This window comes from Plectrocnemia conspersa, unplaced genomic scaffold (genome assembly GCF_051122295.1).
Source record: "Plectrocnemia conspersa isolate PC_06_02 unplaced genomic scaffold, ASM5112229v1 ptg000009l, whole genome shotgun sequence".
NCBI classification, from domain to species: Eukaryota; Metazoa; Arthropoda; class Insecta; order Trichoptera; family Polycentropodidae; genus Plectrocnemia; species Plectrocnemia conspersa.
The window spans coordinates 23,696,171-23,714,066 of record NW_028277173.1 but is presented as its reverse complement, the minus strand read 5'-3'; the positions used below and the strand labels follow the sequence as shown (position 1 = coordinate 23,714,066).

General features: G+C 31.8%; 1 protein-coding gene across 1 annotated transcript in view; it reads left to right on the top strand.

Moving 5' to 3' along the window:
- The window catches only part of LOC148232324 (cell adhesion molecule Dscam2-like), a 243,869-nt gene extending 228,768 nt beyond the window's left edge, over nt 1-15,101 (top strand). The window contains exons 7-34 of the mRNA XM_088192074.1: nt 4,315-4,396; nt 4,471-4,646; nt 4,727-4,874; nt 4,938-5,089; nt 6,568-6,658; nt 6,726-7,050; nt 7,113-7,248; nt 7,396-7,515; nt 7,583-7,759; nt 8,353-8,497; nt 8,566-8,714; nt 8,783-8,993; nt 9,062-9,192; nt 9,349-9,419; nt 9,487-9,742; nt 11,084-11,230; nt 11,307-11,468; nt 11,524-11,653; nt 11,723-11,913; nt 11,978-12,157; nt 12,233-12,421; nt 12,485-12,670; nt 13,176-13,475; nt 13,545-13,704; nt 13,779-13,957; nt 14,199-14,387; nt 14,457-14,555; nt 14,619-15,101. Coding sequence (XP_088048200.1) covers nt 4,315-4,396; nt 4,471-4,646; nt 4,727-4,874; nt 4,938-5,089; nt 6,568-6,658; nt 6,726-7,050; nt 7,113-7,248; nt 7,396-7,515; nt 7,583-7,759; nt 8,353-8,497; nt 8,566-8,714; nt 8,783-8,993; nt 9,062-9,192; nt 9,349-9,419; nt 9,487-9,742; nt 11,084-11,230; nt 11,307-11,468; nt 11,524-11,653; nt 11,723-11,913; nt 11,978-12,157; nt 12,233-12,421; nt 12,485-12,670; nt 13,176-13,475; nt 13,545-13,704; nt 13,779-13,957; nt 14,199-14,387; nt 14,457-14,555; nt 14,619-14,749 — 4,613 coding nt within the window. The 3' untranslated portion in view covers nt 14,750-15,101. The remainder of the gene's footprint in view (nt 1-4,314; nt 4,397-4,470; nt 4,647-4,726; nt 4,875-4,937; nt 5,090-6,567; nt 6,659-6,725; nt 7,051-7,112; nt 7,249-7,395; nt 7,516-7,582; nt 7,760-8,352; nt 8,498-8,565; nt 8,715-8,782; nt 8,994-9,061; nt 9,193-9,348; nt 9,420-9,486; nt 9,743-11,083; nt 11,231-11,306; nt 11,469-11,523; nt 11,654-11,722; nt 11,914-11,977; nt 12,158-12,232; nt 12,422-12,484; nt 12,671-13,175; nt 13,476-13,544; nt 13,705-13,778; nt 13,958-14,198; nt 14,388-14,456; nt 14,556-14,618) is intronic.
- Nucleotides 15,102-17,896: the final 2,795 nt, after the last annotated feature.

Genomic DNA, 17,896 nt, shown 5'->3' with positions numbered 1-17,896 from the left:
GTAAAATTCGCAGGGTCGAACGTTTAGATAAATGTGATTTAACCAGAAATACTTGGCGTTTGAGCAGAGATGAAGATTTATTATGTACAGTCTGCGATAATGCGTTGATGATGCTCGGCTTAATTGTGCGGAGCGCGTGTCACTGTATCAATTTATTGCTGATTTGAATTATATTCGATACGTTACTCTGTAACGTTCGCAATTTTATTGTCAGAGAGTATTCAAATGGATTTCGCAGTCACATCTACAATAGAGAGTACGTATCGTATCAAAAAATATCTATTGTCTGATATTTATTATCAAAATTAGTCCTTTTATTAAAATTCTTAATTTTAAAAGTTACAAACCGACCTTCTTATTTATTACAATCGCTACAAAGTATGGTTGTAAATTGTTCGTTAATATTAAAAGTTCAGTGATTGAATATACATCTAGTTTCAAGTGGCGGGCTCACAAAATGGCCACCTTAGTTACGGTAAGGAAAATGGCAGTAATAAATCGTTAATTCAATAACGAAGGGGCAACGTTAGTAGCGGAGATTGCTTTGGAAAAGCACCTAACGGAAAATAATGTCCGGTCTGTACAATGCGGCGTACGAAATAATTTAACACCGCTCTGCACTGTAGCCAAGTGGACACTTACATAGTTTCTCGATGTTTATTCCAAATACACAGTGAAAACTCGTTCAAGTTCAACGTATTGTTAGAAAAGTGTAACTTTGTTGAAGATAAAATTGCAGCGAAGTTTGTTGTATTCTTACACTTGGCATGACGTCTTACATAGTAGAACAGTAAACAGGGCTTACAAACGCTGTGGAAAATAATTTCACCGTTTAAACGCACTATTAAAAGCACTGAACTAAAATAAAATCTATAGAAATTAAAGCTTTTTTTAATGAATCAATATCAGACATGGCTGCATCCTAATAAAAACTTAAACTTTGTTTCATAAAATATTTTTCTGTTTCGGATATCTTAACCCTGAGGGGTGTGACTTCGCAGCCAGTAAGACGCAGCTGGAAACTAATGAGAATTTTATTAGATTATGTTACATATTGCGATGGACTATGATGGGCGAGATGTTTTCTCCGTGTAGTGGTAGAGAAGCTGGCGGAGGGATGATGTCGGTGGAAGATTCTCAGAGGTGGCGTTGCAGCAGCCATATAGAGGGGGTTGATCCTTCTCTGTTGCGGTGCTCGTATGGTGGAGTCCCTCTCAGGATGTGAGCCTCCATAAACGTATGTTGTCCTCCGCGAGCAGGCGGGCGTCTGCTAGTCTCTTCGAGTGTCTACGGGAGTCTACCAGGTGTCTGCTATCTCCTCATTAAAGTCCAGACTTAAGTATTCAGGGCTGCAAAGCTTGCTCAGCAATTACAATCATGCAGCGATCATCCAATTGTTGCATTTGCTTCAACGAAATAAGTATACGCCTTTAGAAAGTGACATTTGAGGATGAATTATGTGACGGTAATATTGTAGATTTGCGGTTCTGTTTGTCTCCCGGTGTTTTCCGTGACTGTTTCGAATCAAAGAAACATTCCTTCAATACACCGGAGAATCCTTGCGTGATGGGGAACTCTTTAGTTCTAGTCGTAACGAGAGCCTTTGAGTGCGATCGCACTATTTTATAGTTTATTTTTATTAATAAATAATAACTTTTGGTTAGAGTAATTGATGCGAGTTTCAAGAATAAGATCCTCCACAAACTATTGCTCAATATTGTCATGAGATTTTTGTAGTTTAACTCTAATAGGTTTAAGAGCACGAGAACTTGTTAATTTTACAGTGTCGTCAGCGTACATTGATAGCTTAGTATTTAACAGCCCAAGTATATTTACCTGAGGTACGCCAGTTGGTATTTTATGCAGTATCGAAAATGTGCTATTTAGCGAAACAATATGGCTTCTTTTCTTCAGATAAAACCGTAAAATGTTGATAATGTAATTAAGAGTTCCGTATTTTAAAAGTTTAAGGATTAATCCGGCATGCCATACTGTATCAAAGGCCTTTTCTATATCTAGCAATAAAAGACCAAAACTTTTTTACATATTAAAATCGGCTGATATGTCCTGTTAGTCTGTTAGGTCAATGTTCATGGAAACCAAATTGTTCGTGAATTAGTTTGCTATTATGATATTTCTTTAATCGAGATAATATTATTTTTTTAATATTTTTTTAAATAACGGCAGTAAATTGTTCGGGCGATAGTGAATTGGTGTATTATCTGCTTTGGCAGGTTTCTGAGACTTTCTGATAAGCCGACTTTGTTAATAGATTTTTTTTATCTATTTGAGATCTACTTACATCTTTAATTGCCCGGTTCAATTTGATTGAAATAGTTTTTTTAAATGTTAGTAGCGCATCTAAACACTACTCTACATAAATTTCTTAAGCTCCTCGTAGCTATCACCAAAAATGGCACCCCGACAAAGCCGCGCAGGACAATCCCGTGCCGTCATAGCCGCGCAAAGTCAAAACAAAATTAATTTTATAACATGGTTTTTATTTACTAATAATTACAAATATATATAGGAAAAGGGAGACGTCTCGCTACCGCTCGCGCCGACTTTCACTGTAGAACCAACAACCTAACCTTTTTTTAATGATATTGTATTGATTTATTTTCATTTCGGTATATTTTGTAACTGTCCAGCATCATCCAATCTATGACTAACTGTTCAAAAAGCGAATACCTAGTGATAGAGCTGTCCACAAATCAAAATAATTAGAATTAAAAAAATTATTTTCTTTCATTTTATTCAATTTTATAATTTTGATTTGCGTGGCAATGTCGGCGCGGCTTTACCGTCGCGGCAATGTCGGGGTTGTATTGCGCGGCTATGTCGGGGCGGCTTAGTCGGCGCGGGATTGTCCGGCGCGGCTTTGTCGGGTCCCCACCAAAAATATATTTTTGTCTGGCAAGCTCATAAAAAAATTGGATGATTTGTGTACGGGAGCATTTTAGAGCATGTGATCTTTCACATTGGAATAGTCAATGACTAATACTCGAAAGACCTGGGTTCAAATCTTTGATGAACTCAAGTGTTTTTCAATTTATTAGTGATTATATATAATTACAATTCCGATCAATCATCGCAGATTAGGTTTTCCTAGTTTTTTTAATCTCATAAATAAATATTGTAATAAATAATATCGTATATATTATATTTTTTTATTGTAAGCTGTTTATAATAAAATATGTCATTAATTTATTATACAAACAGATTTTAATCTGGTTTTTCTCTGCTTAATTGTAGATGTTGATTGTCTTTGCCTCGTTGTAACGCATTAGGCTTTGTTGTTGCAACTATTATATTATATTAGCGGAAGACTTACAATAGCTTAATTGTATTTTTGTGTTAAAAAAGAAAAAATCAGAGACCAGTGATTTATGATGACATTATATAATTAGCTACTTGATTACAATATATTGATTGATATCTTATTACAGCCGTAGATTTACAATAATAATAAATATGAAAGATAAATTATAACTATTAATAATCTCAGTTAATTAACTATGCGAATATTAAGATTATTTATTGTGAAGTAATGATATAATATGTTTAAGAAACGATCGTTTAGATTAACTCGTTGAACAAGAAACGTAATTGTAATTGACAGTGCGATTCTTAAACGGATTGTCTTGTCTCCTGCGAATTAAACTCGCTGAGAAAGTTACGAAATTAACCAAGATAAACAAATTTGCCAATGAAACCAAGTTTCTTTTCAACAAAAACACACCGCTAATAAATATTTAGAATTTTAAGTAAAAATAAATTAATCATAATTTTCATTTAGAACTTTCGCTATTGAAATAAAAACTAGACTTTTATCTTTGTTAATATGCTCAGGGTGAAACGAAAAAAATCACCATAAATGAATATCAACCGATTTTCACTAATAAAAGTTTGCGACGAAACTCGACCATTCACAGTTTGCTGACTGTGGAAAATGAAGTTTTTGTTTTACTTTCATTTCCAACTGCAGCTCATTGTTATAGCAAGCCTATTGTACTATTATATATTTTTATTTCTATTTCGCAGCAGCAGACAGCCTGCTGTGTTTCGATTTTACTCTTGCAACATACTGCTTTCGATTAATTGAAAAAGTAATAGTTATAATAAAATAATAATAATGGTTATAAATTAAACTAAGTTAAGCATAACTTTTATTTTCGAAACACATAAATTTATACGTTTTGTATTATATCAATTACGTTCGTCCAGTTTTATGAAAAATAATATTTTTCCAACATATTCGCTACCATATTATATTTATTTTTCCAATAATAATAAACGTTTTTTTTATTACAGTATACAATAATGATCGGGTTTCTCACATAAATGACACAGAAGTACAAATATGTGAAATAAACAATAAATCTCATGTTATAAAGTAAGATAATTTGCATCTGTTTCAATGTCTTTTACGATTATAATTATTTATTAAATCAAATTGTGTCATTTTAGATGGAACAAATCTACAAAACTAAATACACTAATTGTATCCGCTTTGTATGTAAATATGCAGTACTATCAACTATTCGAAGTATTTAACAAAGTGACAAAAAAATTAAATGTATGCAGAATAATGAAACCTTACAAAAATAGTAATAGGAAGAAACGCATCAGAAGAAACAATAAAGGTAAATGTTGTACTACGGATATTTTCGGAAATTTGTTGTTCCAAACATGCCTCATTCTATATATTTATATTATTTTTTAGGTTCTCATCCAGATATAATGTATACCTTCATAGAACAAGCTGTTCAACCCGGTGCGCATATTTCGTTAAAATGTTCGGCATCTGGTGATCCTCCCCCGAGGTTTGATTGGTATTTGGACACACAATTCCTCACTACATCACCACATAGGTACTATATATATAGTGTACAAAAATCTATGATAATAATAAAAAAAAACATATTTTTTTATAGGTTTTCTATTGGTCAATACATGGATCATACTAGCTTCGTAGTTTCACATTTAAATATAACTAGTGTAAGAGTAGAAGATGGAGGCTTATATGAATGTAGAGCTACTAACAGTAAAGGACACGTGACACACTCAGCACGCCTAAATGTTTATGGTATATTTATTAGGAATAAATATGTTAATTAATACAAAGGATTCCATAAGTCAGCTACCATTTATGTAACTATAATATTCATAATAGATTTTTTTATTGATGAGCGATATATTATTTTCAATGTTATAGCAAAGAAAACAAATATGTATATACAATATTAAAAAAGTTATCTTAAAAATATAGGACAGCTATATTTTTTTAATTTATAATGAAAATACAAAGTTTCATTTTAGTGAGTAATTTTTTTACGATTTTTACATTTTAACTACGGCTATAAATAGTATTATAAACACTGTCAGTTCTGCGTATTTGCAAACAATACGCATTAGTGTGTCTCCTTAAATCGTATTTAATAAAAAAATGTGTGGCGGCCGACACGTGTCACACAGACGGAGAGAGAGTAACATAATTTCAATTAATCCTATGGCGAACTTATGAGATATGGGGATAAAATATTAATAAAAATTATTCTAATGCATCTTTTAAAACTTATTTATATTTGCTATGCAAATAAAATTCCAAACCTCGATTTAAATAAAACAGCTTAATAATTATGTAATATCTTTTAGTTATTGTAAATAAAAAATACTTTACCAAATCTTTTAAATTTTTACTACCATACTACATAGAAAAAAATATTTTTTATTTTAAATTTAACGCATTTTTTTGCAACTAAATATATTTTTACTGTTAAATCCATGGATTACACATTACATATAATTTTGACATTGCTGAATTAAACAATTTTGAATCATTACATCAATGTTTTTATTAGACAATAACAAATAATCTATGTCCACCCCTCGTCGTTTATATTGACCAGACGATCGAGGGCTATAAGGAACGTTTACTTCTTACAATTCTAAAGTGTATATAATACAAGCGTATCAGCAAATTCAGAACACGGCTGCTAAATATATAGCTTTCACAAGGAATTTACATTCTTCAGATACAGTCAAAATCACCACTTCGCATCTGATTTGAAATAAACGAGAGGGCAGCCTAACTTGTGCTAAGCAGAGCTACGCCAAGTCGATGCTTAAAAGACCCAGGAATACAACCACTTTCCACTTCATCTTAAGAGTGCAAAACGAATTTAAGAAGGCTAATTAACTCTTTACAAAATAATAGATATTTCACACCAGCAGCAATGGCGTGTCAGTGATTTTATTTCAACTGAAAAGTCACATCCAACGAGAAAAATATTAATAGAAAAATCATTCGCTTTACGCATCTAAAAATATCGAGAGCTCTACTATTAAGTTGAGTGCTGTACAGTAATCAATCAGAGCTCTTAGCCTTAATTGCAATAAAGAAATCTTACATTTGTTATAAAATTGACTAAAAGTAACAAAAAAAATTACATCTTAGTAAAGCAATTAAAATGTTAACATGACTTATGAAGCATATTGTATTTAAAATTATAATTATAATTTATATGTATGAAACATTCATTAAGCACATATCTCATGATAAAGGTTCTCCATATATAAGATCAATGAATTCTATCAGAGGAATAACCGGCGGGGATGTAATAATGTTATGTCCATACTACGGATATCCTATCAGGTATTTATTATTAAACTATTTATATCAATATGTATTATTACGGTTAGTAACAGAATTTATTTTACAGCTACGTAAAATGGGAGTCAAATAATGTAAAGATATCATCCAATCCAAGATATAGACAAGACGGTGGACTTTTAAAGATAACAACCCTTGATCCATCCACCGATGCCGGTAGTTATATTTGCTCGGTGGCAACTCCCGGGGGTGAACTAGCTAGGAGAGAGATTCAACTGGTTGTAAACAGTCCACCAGTTCTTTCGCCGCTATCTTTTCCACCTAACTTAAAATCAGGAGAAAGAGCTCAGTTGAGTTGCACGGTGACATCCGGAGACATGCCGGTTTATTTTTCTTGGCTCAAAGACGGGCTACCAATTCCGGCTTCTTTACAAGTAACTTATAAACAATGAATACAACTTAATAATACATATATTAACAATCAATAACATTTTAGATTGAAGAACGCAGTGCGGAATTCTTGAGCTATTTATTATTTAAAAGTCTTTCAGCAAGTCACAGCGGAACTTATACATGTGTATCAACAAATTCTGGTGGTAAAGCAAATACTTCAGCAGAATTGATTATAAAAGGTATTTTTTATGTTATACTAAACATATATTGTATATTTAAAATAAAATATATATTTAAATTTTAACTATTATTGTAATGATATAATAAAGTTATATATTATACATTATGTTACTATTTAATTAAATTTATATGTATATTAATTTCAGTTCCTCCGTACTGGACATATGAGCCGCAAGATGTTTCTACATTACTTGGTAGTTCTGTGTTTATAAATTGTATATCAAAAGGTTATCCGGAACCTAGAACATATTGGTCAAAACAGCATAGTAAGTAGCATAAGCAATTAGCAAACAAATCATTTCTATATTAATTCTACATATATATTTTCTATAGATAGAGCCAGTGAGGAATATGATGCAATATCTCCCATCAACGGTCATATATTAATCTTCAATAATGGATCTTTACTTATAAACTCCGTATCGTCAATAGATGAAGGCAATTATAGATGTTCATCAGAGAATGGGGTTGGACCTATATTATATAAAAATATAGCAGTGAGCGTGAATGGTAATGCCTTTAATAAATAATTTATAGTTGATTAATTAAGTAATTAGCAACGATTTCTTTTATAAATTTTTATATTACTCCTCAACATTAAAAATAAGCTTAAACGTGCATTCTATGCTTTAATCTGAATTAGGGCAGACTTTTTCTTTTTCTGTTTATGTTTCTACAATATATGCAAAACTTGACCAAGCGTGGGATTTCCGGGGCTTAAAGTAGGATAATTATATCTTCCTTATGATTTTAAGGTGCAACAATTAAAAATTGTTTTTTTATACACATATATCTTTCAAAAGGTGTACGGTACAGAGTAGATACATACATAAAGATATGTATATACATAGATACTAAATATATTTGCCTGAGTGTTAAAAATGACATCTTCATGTCATAAATATATGAAATGTTTCTTATTCTGTATTTTAACATAAAAGAATTACATAGCAATTAAATTATTTATTAAGAAGATTGGCATAAAATGAAAAATAAAATAACATGTACATACATGCATTACCATCTAGCAGCTAGATTTAGCTAGATTCTAGCTAAATATATATACTATATATATACAATATTAAATTTTATATATGTTTCAGAACCTGCTCGCTTTGAAATAGCTTCACAAAATATAACCACCCGTAGAAGTGATCCAGTGACTCTCATGTGTGATATATTAGGAGATAATCCAATACACAATATTTGGACGCACAATACAAATCCAATCGACGTGACAAACTTTAGGTTTGTTAATATATTTATATGCAAAATTCTCAAATAAGCATACTTTTTATTATATCGTATCAATCTAGATTCAGTCTATCAGAATTAAAGAAGGAGAACGGTTTAAGATCACAATTGAGCATTGAACGAACAGATCGGCAAGATTCGGGCTTATATCGCTGCCAATCGAGCAATGCTTACGGTAGAAGCGAACATTTCATCCATCTTGCAGTTCAAGGTATATTATCAATCATAAGTAAGATCTTCTTTATAATGTATAATTGAATTTTTAATATTCCTAAATAGAGAGACCTGACCCTCCGACTCAATTGGAAGTGATTGAAGTATCTAGCCGGTCAGTAAAACTGGCATGGAGAAGACCGTTTGATGGAAACAGTCCCGTTCTTGGTTATCTCGTACAGTATCAAACAATCAATTCGATCAATAATGATGGATGGGATAATGCTAATACCGTTAACATCACAATTTCTACAAATGGACCTCATATATCTGCTAGGTATGATTCAATCTAAAAACTCAATACTAAGTAAAAGCAATTTTTTGTACTATATTTCTATGATTTAGTGATATGTTGGAGCAGGGAGTTGTTAATGGTCTATTACCGGATATTACGTATTCATTAAGAATGTTAGCCGTGAATCAAATTGAAAGCAGTTCCTTCACTGATACAGTTGTAGCCAAAACACACGAAGAAGGTATTGTATTATTTTGTTAAAGCATAGACAGTGTAAGACATTTTTTAAATGAAATAACTGCAGGACAAATTATAGTTAATTTTTACAAACTGCTCTTACACTTTGGACTATTTAATAAGATATTTTACATACATGTTTAATATGCTTTGATTACAGCACCAACTGAGGCACCTCAAAATGTACAAGTGCAAGCCGGAGAAGTCGGTGAACTTATAGTGACGTGGCAGGTATTAATCGATTTGTTTATTATCCATATAACTTGATTATTAATGTATGTATGTGTTTCTTATTCAGCCCCCAATCAGAAGTTCTTGGAATGGAGCTCTATTAGGCTACACTGTCAACTGGTCCGAAACTCTCGAAAGTGACGATATTTTAACAACTGGGCATTCACCACAAAAATTTGCTACGGTTAAAGGAGCAGGAGCCAACAAATTCACCATTACTGGCTTGAGACAGTTCACTAGATATAAGCTCACTGTGAAAGCTTTCAATCGAGCATCTACGGGACCGATTAGTATTCCTGTGGTTGCGTTGACGAGAGAAGGAGGTATTACTCATATATTATTAAATGTCAAACATTTATTCCTAAATTATATGCTTTAAGCATATATAATACAATAGAATTGTATTGCTGTTATATTATCAGTACTTCCTCGTTTTTACTGACTAGGATAATCTAAAATAAGATGCAATTTATATCCTCATTGTACATACAATATATTATTTCATGGTATATTATAATCATCACCATAGTGATACAGCCCAAGATGGGCCTTGGCCTCATCCAGGATTATCTTCCACATAATTTTATCTTTAGCTACTTGGTGCTAGGCACTAGTGCGGAGCGTTCAAAGATCCTGTGTTATTTTATTCATTCAATACAGTCACAGTATGCCCGTGATCCTCTTAGGCCGGTTTCACACGTGCCGGATGGATTCACCCAGCACCGGGCCGGCGTTGTATGGGCAGTACCTACCATTTCAGAGGTGCCGGACGAATCCATCTGGCGCCGGCCCGACGCTGCCCATACAACACCACCCCCACTACACGCCGCCGGCCTGGTGCCGGGCAATTCCATCCGGCACCTGTGAAACCGGCCTTACTGTAAAGCTTATATAAAATTAGTTGCTTTGCAGATTGCGAGTCGTCCATGCGGGACAGATGTCTGGCCCACCTGAGTCACTGTGTCTTAATATACTTGATGACATTTGGCTCACTATATAACTCGTATAGTTTGTTGTTGTTCCGACGACACCAAGTAATGTCCTTGCAAATAAGCTTGAAAATCTTTCTTAGGATCCTTTACTCGAAGATCTTGAATGCCTAAGCCAATGCTGGGAGTATTACCTTGACATCAGGAGGTGAAGCAATACTGAGTTGGTTGTGCTTCGAAATTCATCAAAATAATTCATTGTGTATTCTTGCCGTCGATTAAATATTTAACATTTCTGTAGGCCTGTCTCTGAACCTGCAATGTGACTATGTAAATACGTCCAAGTGGCTGATGTATTCTTCCCTTCTTTCCACTTATATATTACTGAGTCTAATGATCTGTCAAATGTTTTCATTGTAAAGGCTTATTTCACAAATCTTTCAAATACTCTTGTATTCTGCTATGCGTATAGTTATTAAATCCACTCACACATTAAAAGATTCGTTTTGCTTTTCCTAAATTAGGTTTTTACGACATTAAACTTCTGGTTCTATTGCTGTAAAATCACTTTACTATATCTTTGTTCATTGACGATTCATGTCACCAAGATGATTAGTAATGTAACGAAATTATTACGCAGTGTTATTAAAAATTACTTGTTAGTGCATGTCGCTTTTCATATTTTTAAAATAAACCTTCAATGTGAGATTATAATCAACAATTATATGTTTACAGTACCAACTGCACCTCCACAATCAGTAAGATGTGCTGCTTTATCTTCTCAAAGCTTAAAAGTGGAATGGATGTCTCCACCGAAAGCCCATCACGGAGGTACTCTATTAGGCTACAAAATACTTTACAAACCCATGGCTGATATATATTGTAAGTATATTATATAAATCATGAATATTGCTACTAATCTGAATAAATATACATTATATTATATTATTTAATACAGCTGACATGCTTCTAACATCGGAAGTGAAGCGTACGAGTAGTAGTGAAACGTATCTGCACGCTCTACTGAAGTATACAAATTACTCAATTCAAGTTTTAGCTTATACTGTAGCAGGAGATGGACTATTAAGCCCACCAGTGTTTTGTACAACAGAAGAAGATGGTATATCTAAATCATTATTATACGTTAATAGCAATCTTGATACTTTGATTTTTAGTTCCAGGTCCACCGTCCGATATCAAAGCCATTTCAAGCACATCAGAATCAATATTGGTTAGTTGGCTAACGCCAAAAAAGCCCAATGGGAGAATAGTTTTTTATACCGTTTATTATAGAGAAGTTGGAAGGTTGTTTGTTTATTATTATAAATTATTTATTTATTATTGCCATTTAAATTAATTTTAATAATATTTCAGAGGCGGACAGCCACAAACTCAAGTAGTGAACATCGCTGAGTTAAAGAATTATATTACAGTAGGCTTGGGAGGTGCAAGTGAGGTACGTAAGTTGACTGAGAATCGACGATATGAATTCTGGCTAACGGCGAACACACGTGCCGGCGAAGGAGAAGCTACGACGCTAGTCACACAAATTACAACAATGAAAAGTAAGCAGATTATATTATCTTTACCATTCTTAGAATACGTGTTGACTGACATAATTATAAATAGTTGGAGCGAAGATTGCATCATTTGGAGTACCCGTAAGAGGAGGCATCGGTCGATCTTTGATTCTAGGCTGTATGGTGATCGGACATCCGCCTCCGAGAGCTCGTTGGTTGCACACTTCAAAGGCCATTACGCATAGTAAGCTATACGAAGTGACAAACGAAGGAAATTTATTATTCCATAGTAAGCTTACTCTACATTAAACTATATACTATCACAAACACAATCAAGATATACAATAATATTTTTATTAAATAGGTATCGATAGAAGTGTTGCCGGTAATTATACATGTACGGCAAAAAATGTGTTTGGATACGATGAAATAGTATACACAGTAATATGCTTAATGCCACCTGGTCCTCCAACACTTGAAGTACTGTTTGTTACCGCTAATAGTGTACAGTTACAATGGAAGCCTACAAGTGACGGAGGTTCAATCATAACAAGTAATATTTTTTTTAAATGAATATTTTGTGAATCTTCTATCTGTTATATAAGTATATTTTTAGGTTATACATTGATGTATAAACGATCTGAAGAAAATGTTCAAACCGTTGAACTACCATCAGAAACCCACAACTATAATGTAATCGGTTTAAAGTGTGGATCGCAGTATATCTTCCAAATAGCTGCTTATAATAGAGTTGGTAAAGGTGATTACAGTTTGGCAATACGAATTAACACGAAAGGAGAAGGTTTGTAACACATCCTAGTTCGAATTATCTTATCCTTGTTGAACAGCGTAATTAGCGTAATAATTAGATTGTCCTAAGAATATTATTATACAAATTCATACCTCCGTATAATATTCCACTGGCTATACTTGTTTTATTATAACTAACTATCTTAAAATTATCTCTATTTCTAGTATTAAATCTATGCATATCATTACTTCTTATTAAGATACTGTGGTAATATATTATTTTCTAAAAAAATAACATTTTATTTTGTTAACATATTATTTTGCAAGTTCTTAGATGGATAAACAGTTGTACCATATTTAAGTGTGTGTTTTATTATTATAAATAAACTACCAATATTAATTTATAAAAAATTGTGAAACGTTTATGAATAGTTGGATAAAACATTATGCATTAATATGTATGATTCATATACATTGATACTTAGTTTGAGTATTTTACAAAATACACTTAATTTCATAACTGATATGTTATAAATCACCGCAAATTTTCTTTACAGCTCCTAAGCTACCCGAGGATTGGGACGATTTGGTATGGAGTAACTCCAGCTGCATAGTGCTCGACATAAGACGTTCAATAAGCGACATGATAGATTGCCCTATATTGAACATCGGTGCAGAATGGCGTCGTAGCATCACCGGAGCGTGGCAAGCAGCAATCGGAGGAGTCGGAGGTTCAGCTCCTTTAACGCTTCCGCATCTTGCTCCTGCCACTTGGTACGAAATCAGAATATCGGTAGAAAACCACGCCGGCAGAAGCACAACCATTGTTAGAGCGGCCACGACAACTTTAACGGGAGGTACAAATTTATTTTTAAATTTATCAATATATATACATTGTTATATATTTAAAAGTTTAACAATTTCAGCATTAATATCACCACCGCCATATTTCCCAATGGAGCCGATACACCCTCATGATTTGGAAACTAATAGAGATAATATATTCAATCTTATATCTATAATTTTTGCAACGGTGGCCAGCATATCAACTCTTTCAGTTGCTTATATTCTAATTAAGAAGAGGAGGTAGTTTTTCTATAATTATAATAATAGTATTTAATTTTGCTTTATATAAATATGTATTTGATAAAATACTTCAGTATGATCTGCCATTGCGGTGATCAATCAGATTACGGCGGTGATAGGCAAAGGAGTCAATCGCAAGCTAGTGATGAAAAGACTATATGTGCCGAGCATCAGAATATAAGAAATTGTCAACATGATTATTCCACATCTCCAATAAAAGGACATAATGAAAAACTACGTAGAGAATCATCAGGTAATATAGAAAATGTGTTTTATTTGTGACATTGTGCCTTAAATTTGAACTTTGGAGAAGTATTAAAATCTTGACATGCCTTAAGGATTAGGTTTTTTGTGTAATCTGCAAAGATTCAGAGGCTTTTAAAACTTAATTGGATAACCAGTAGTTTTGTCTTCGTTCTTTATATTATCAATTGATTAAATAGACGTCGTGCAACGGCATGGATTTTGTTAAAGATATTTTTTTATGTTTATAGAAATGTATGAGATCAGTCCGTATGCAACTTTCCAAGTTGGTGGACCTAATAGACCAGTTCCTCCATCAACTTTGGATCATACGCTACAATTTAGAACTTTCGGTCATATAGATAATGATGCACTACCTCTTCAAACGCAATGTAAAAGGCATTACACACAAAAAGCACATAGACATACAAGTACAAAGGGTGAGCAATATATTATTAATAAAAACATATTATTCACTTGCAAATTACCATTAATCTCTACAATTTTAGACGACGAAAAACTTGGTAACACGTGTGAAATGCAACCATTGCGTATTAGAAATAGACGCCAATGTTCAAGCTCAACGTATGGCATACCAATTACTCAAGGTATTTATGTTCTATCGTTATAAATTACTCTCATTAAAATAATAATTTTAATAATTATTTTAGATATTTATCAACGAGAATCAAGTACTGAATCAAACGAACTATCTCCTCCGCCTGATAGAGCTCGGACTCCAAGACATTTTTTGGATAGACCACTTCACGTTCATCAATCACAAAGTTCATCTCATAGTTAACCAAATATATTGATAAATTAGATGCTGTTTATTTATTAAAACAAACATTTTTTAGCTTGTCTCTGGTTGAAAGCCGTCTACACTATGTAACTTATTAGTTATATGGTATAGACGGAGCTTTAGAAATGTTATAATAAGATTTGTTCATTATTGATTCGTTTTGTTTGTTAAAGTAATGTTATTTGTGACGTCAAGAATCAATATCAGACATATGCATTTTTAAGTTATATCTACTACATATATTATCATTTTAAATATTTTATTAAAAATCATTTTAAATTTGTATGCCACTTAAAATGCAAGAAAAGTGCTCCAATAGCTATATTAAAACCAGAAAAATAAAAAAAATAAACGAGGGTGCTACGTTTAGTCATTGATAATAATTGGTTGATTTCATAACGAATCTAGTTGTTATCTCAATTACTCTATATTTTTATTTTGCCAAAATAATTCAATAAGTTGGCGTTCTTTCTATTCACCTGCCACCTTGACCATCTCTGGGAGGCTGTCTTCTAAGGTGACGAGAAGGTCACCTCAGACATTGTTTGAAGAGAATAAAGAAGGTCAAAAAGGAGGACAACATCCTACTCAAAGGAGGACGTTTGAAAACCTTATCTAAACAGGGCTTCGAAAGACCAGTGAATATCAACGTGCTTGTTTATTTAAACAAATGACCGCTCGATTACTAAGCTATATACCATTAAGTGATATCGCAGCATCACAACCAGTCGTAGCAAATATTGAGCAACGACTCTTGAGCACAAGGCGTCTGTTGTTCGGCAAATTTATTTTTAAATTTTTTAGTCATGTTCTTTTTGCATTTCACTGAAAAGTAAGTAAATGTAACATGTCTGTTATTGATTCTTAGTGTCACATTTTTTTCTTTTTCTATTTAATGCACTGCCAATATACAGTCAATTTATAACTTTCAAGTAAGATCGAGATAGTGCAAAAATGTATAATATAAGAATCTAAACTACAAATACGAATACAATAAATTAATTAGGTAACTATGTATTTAATTAAATTTTATATTATAAATACAAAAGTGATAATTATTAAATATCTATATTAAACCAATAAAACAAATATCCAGAATTGCAATTGAAAATATTATAATAAGTTTCTTGCTTTTCTGATAAAAATTATTATTTTATGATTTAATAGTTGTAGTTCATAAGAGCAAGGATGTTCGTAATCATTGAACATTTTCTTTGTGACTTTCACAAATATAATAAAATTGAAAAAAATATGTTCAAAAAGAGGTAACTTTATATGTAAATTATTATATTATTTTAAAAGAGTGATAAATACTCATGTGCCTAACATAAAATGGAAAATGAATCATTTTGACCATAATATAGGGAAGAATGAATAGTGAGAGAGAAAAGCTAAAAGGCATAAAGTATATGGTGTGTAATTATAAAAATCAAAAGTATTCAAGAACTAAAAGTGAAGTTAGTGTTAATTGATTCTGAGCTTAAAGTATGTGTAATTTATAAAATGTATATGTTCAATGAAATCTATTTCTGTGATATCAGTTGTTAAATATGAATTATATACATAATTAATTTAAAAAAATGTTCTTTAGCTAATTTTCTTCAAATATAATTAAAGATTTTTCAATAAAAGAACTAATTACTTATAGCATCACATATTTTATATCGGTTTGTATATAAAGCATTTCAGAAAATGCAATTTATATATTTAAAATTCATGCTCAAAGCAACCCTAAAGTTTATAATAAATAAAATAGATATTTATATCATATGTATGTGTTAATTCATCGAGGGTGGTGTATTTATGTTAATAATATTTTAAGACTGAACTATGTTATTATATGCATTTTTAATATGTATAATTTTTAAAAAATCAATTTAAAAATTATGTAATACGATGAAATCAATTATATAAAAATCGAAAAAAATTAAAATATGATATTATTGTTTGATTTTTTTCTTTGGCCGTAAATATGTTTTTATAAATGGAATACACATAAAGAATATTATGAGAATGTTCACATAAAATTTAAAAATAAAACGTTTTTTTATAAATTGTTTTGTTATTTTATAATTAATATTTTTTTATTGTTATTCAATTGTGAAATAGTATTTTTCTTGATTAAATTTGAAACGTTTCACTAATGGTGTTTTAAACTTTCACTTGATCTTCCTTTTTAAAATAAATATAATAAATTTACCCAGTTTCACATGATTTTCTGAAAGACGCATTTGAAAATGTGATGAGCTAGATGTTCGCTTAACATCTAGCTCAGGGGTTGCCAACCCGCGGCGCAGCCCGCCTTGAACATTTATTCGACCCGCGAGATTCATCACACTTTCACAGTTTACAATGTACGTTTAGTATCATTATTATTATATTATCTATGTTTACATGTAAGAATAATAGTAAACACAATAATAATAACTCATTATGTTTCAATTTTTCACTCCAAAAAAATGTCTATAGTGTATCTAAATCTAATACGGGTATACATCATTTTATATGTGGCCCGCAGAGTTATGATGCATTTCCAAAGTAGCCCGCAAGATCATTTTGGTTGACCACCCCTGATCTTGCGCGCATTTAACATTGCGCGGCTGCGCAATACATTTATTTAGCCGTGCATTTGATTGCGATGAACGAAATATCATTTAAAAACATCATTATTCTTACTTTTCTCTACTGTGTATACTCTATACTATTTTATTTATTTTACTTTAAATAGTGAAAACAATTCTTTCTGAATACATAAGTTTTGTGGTTATTGTTTTAAAGATGATTTACCAAAGTACAATTAAAAAGTTTTTGTCCAATGAAAGTATTTACATTAAATTATTTTTTTATATTAAATTTATTATTTTTTATCTAATATACTGACAAACTATCAACGCTGTCTACATTTTTATTTTTGTAAAAGTACTATTCAAAATATATTTTTTATCAATTTTACTCTCAAAAATTGGATTTATAAAAATCTTAAAATTAAATTCGCGCTGGCATAACCTGAATCTTAAAAATATTACGAGTGCAAATAGTTAATAGCTCTAAAAATAACATTATTGTTATCACAATCGATACCACTGTCCGGAGTACGACCTTTGTCCTTGTTCCTCCGTTTGAACGAATCACGACAAGTGACCATTC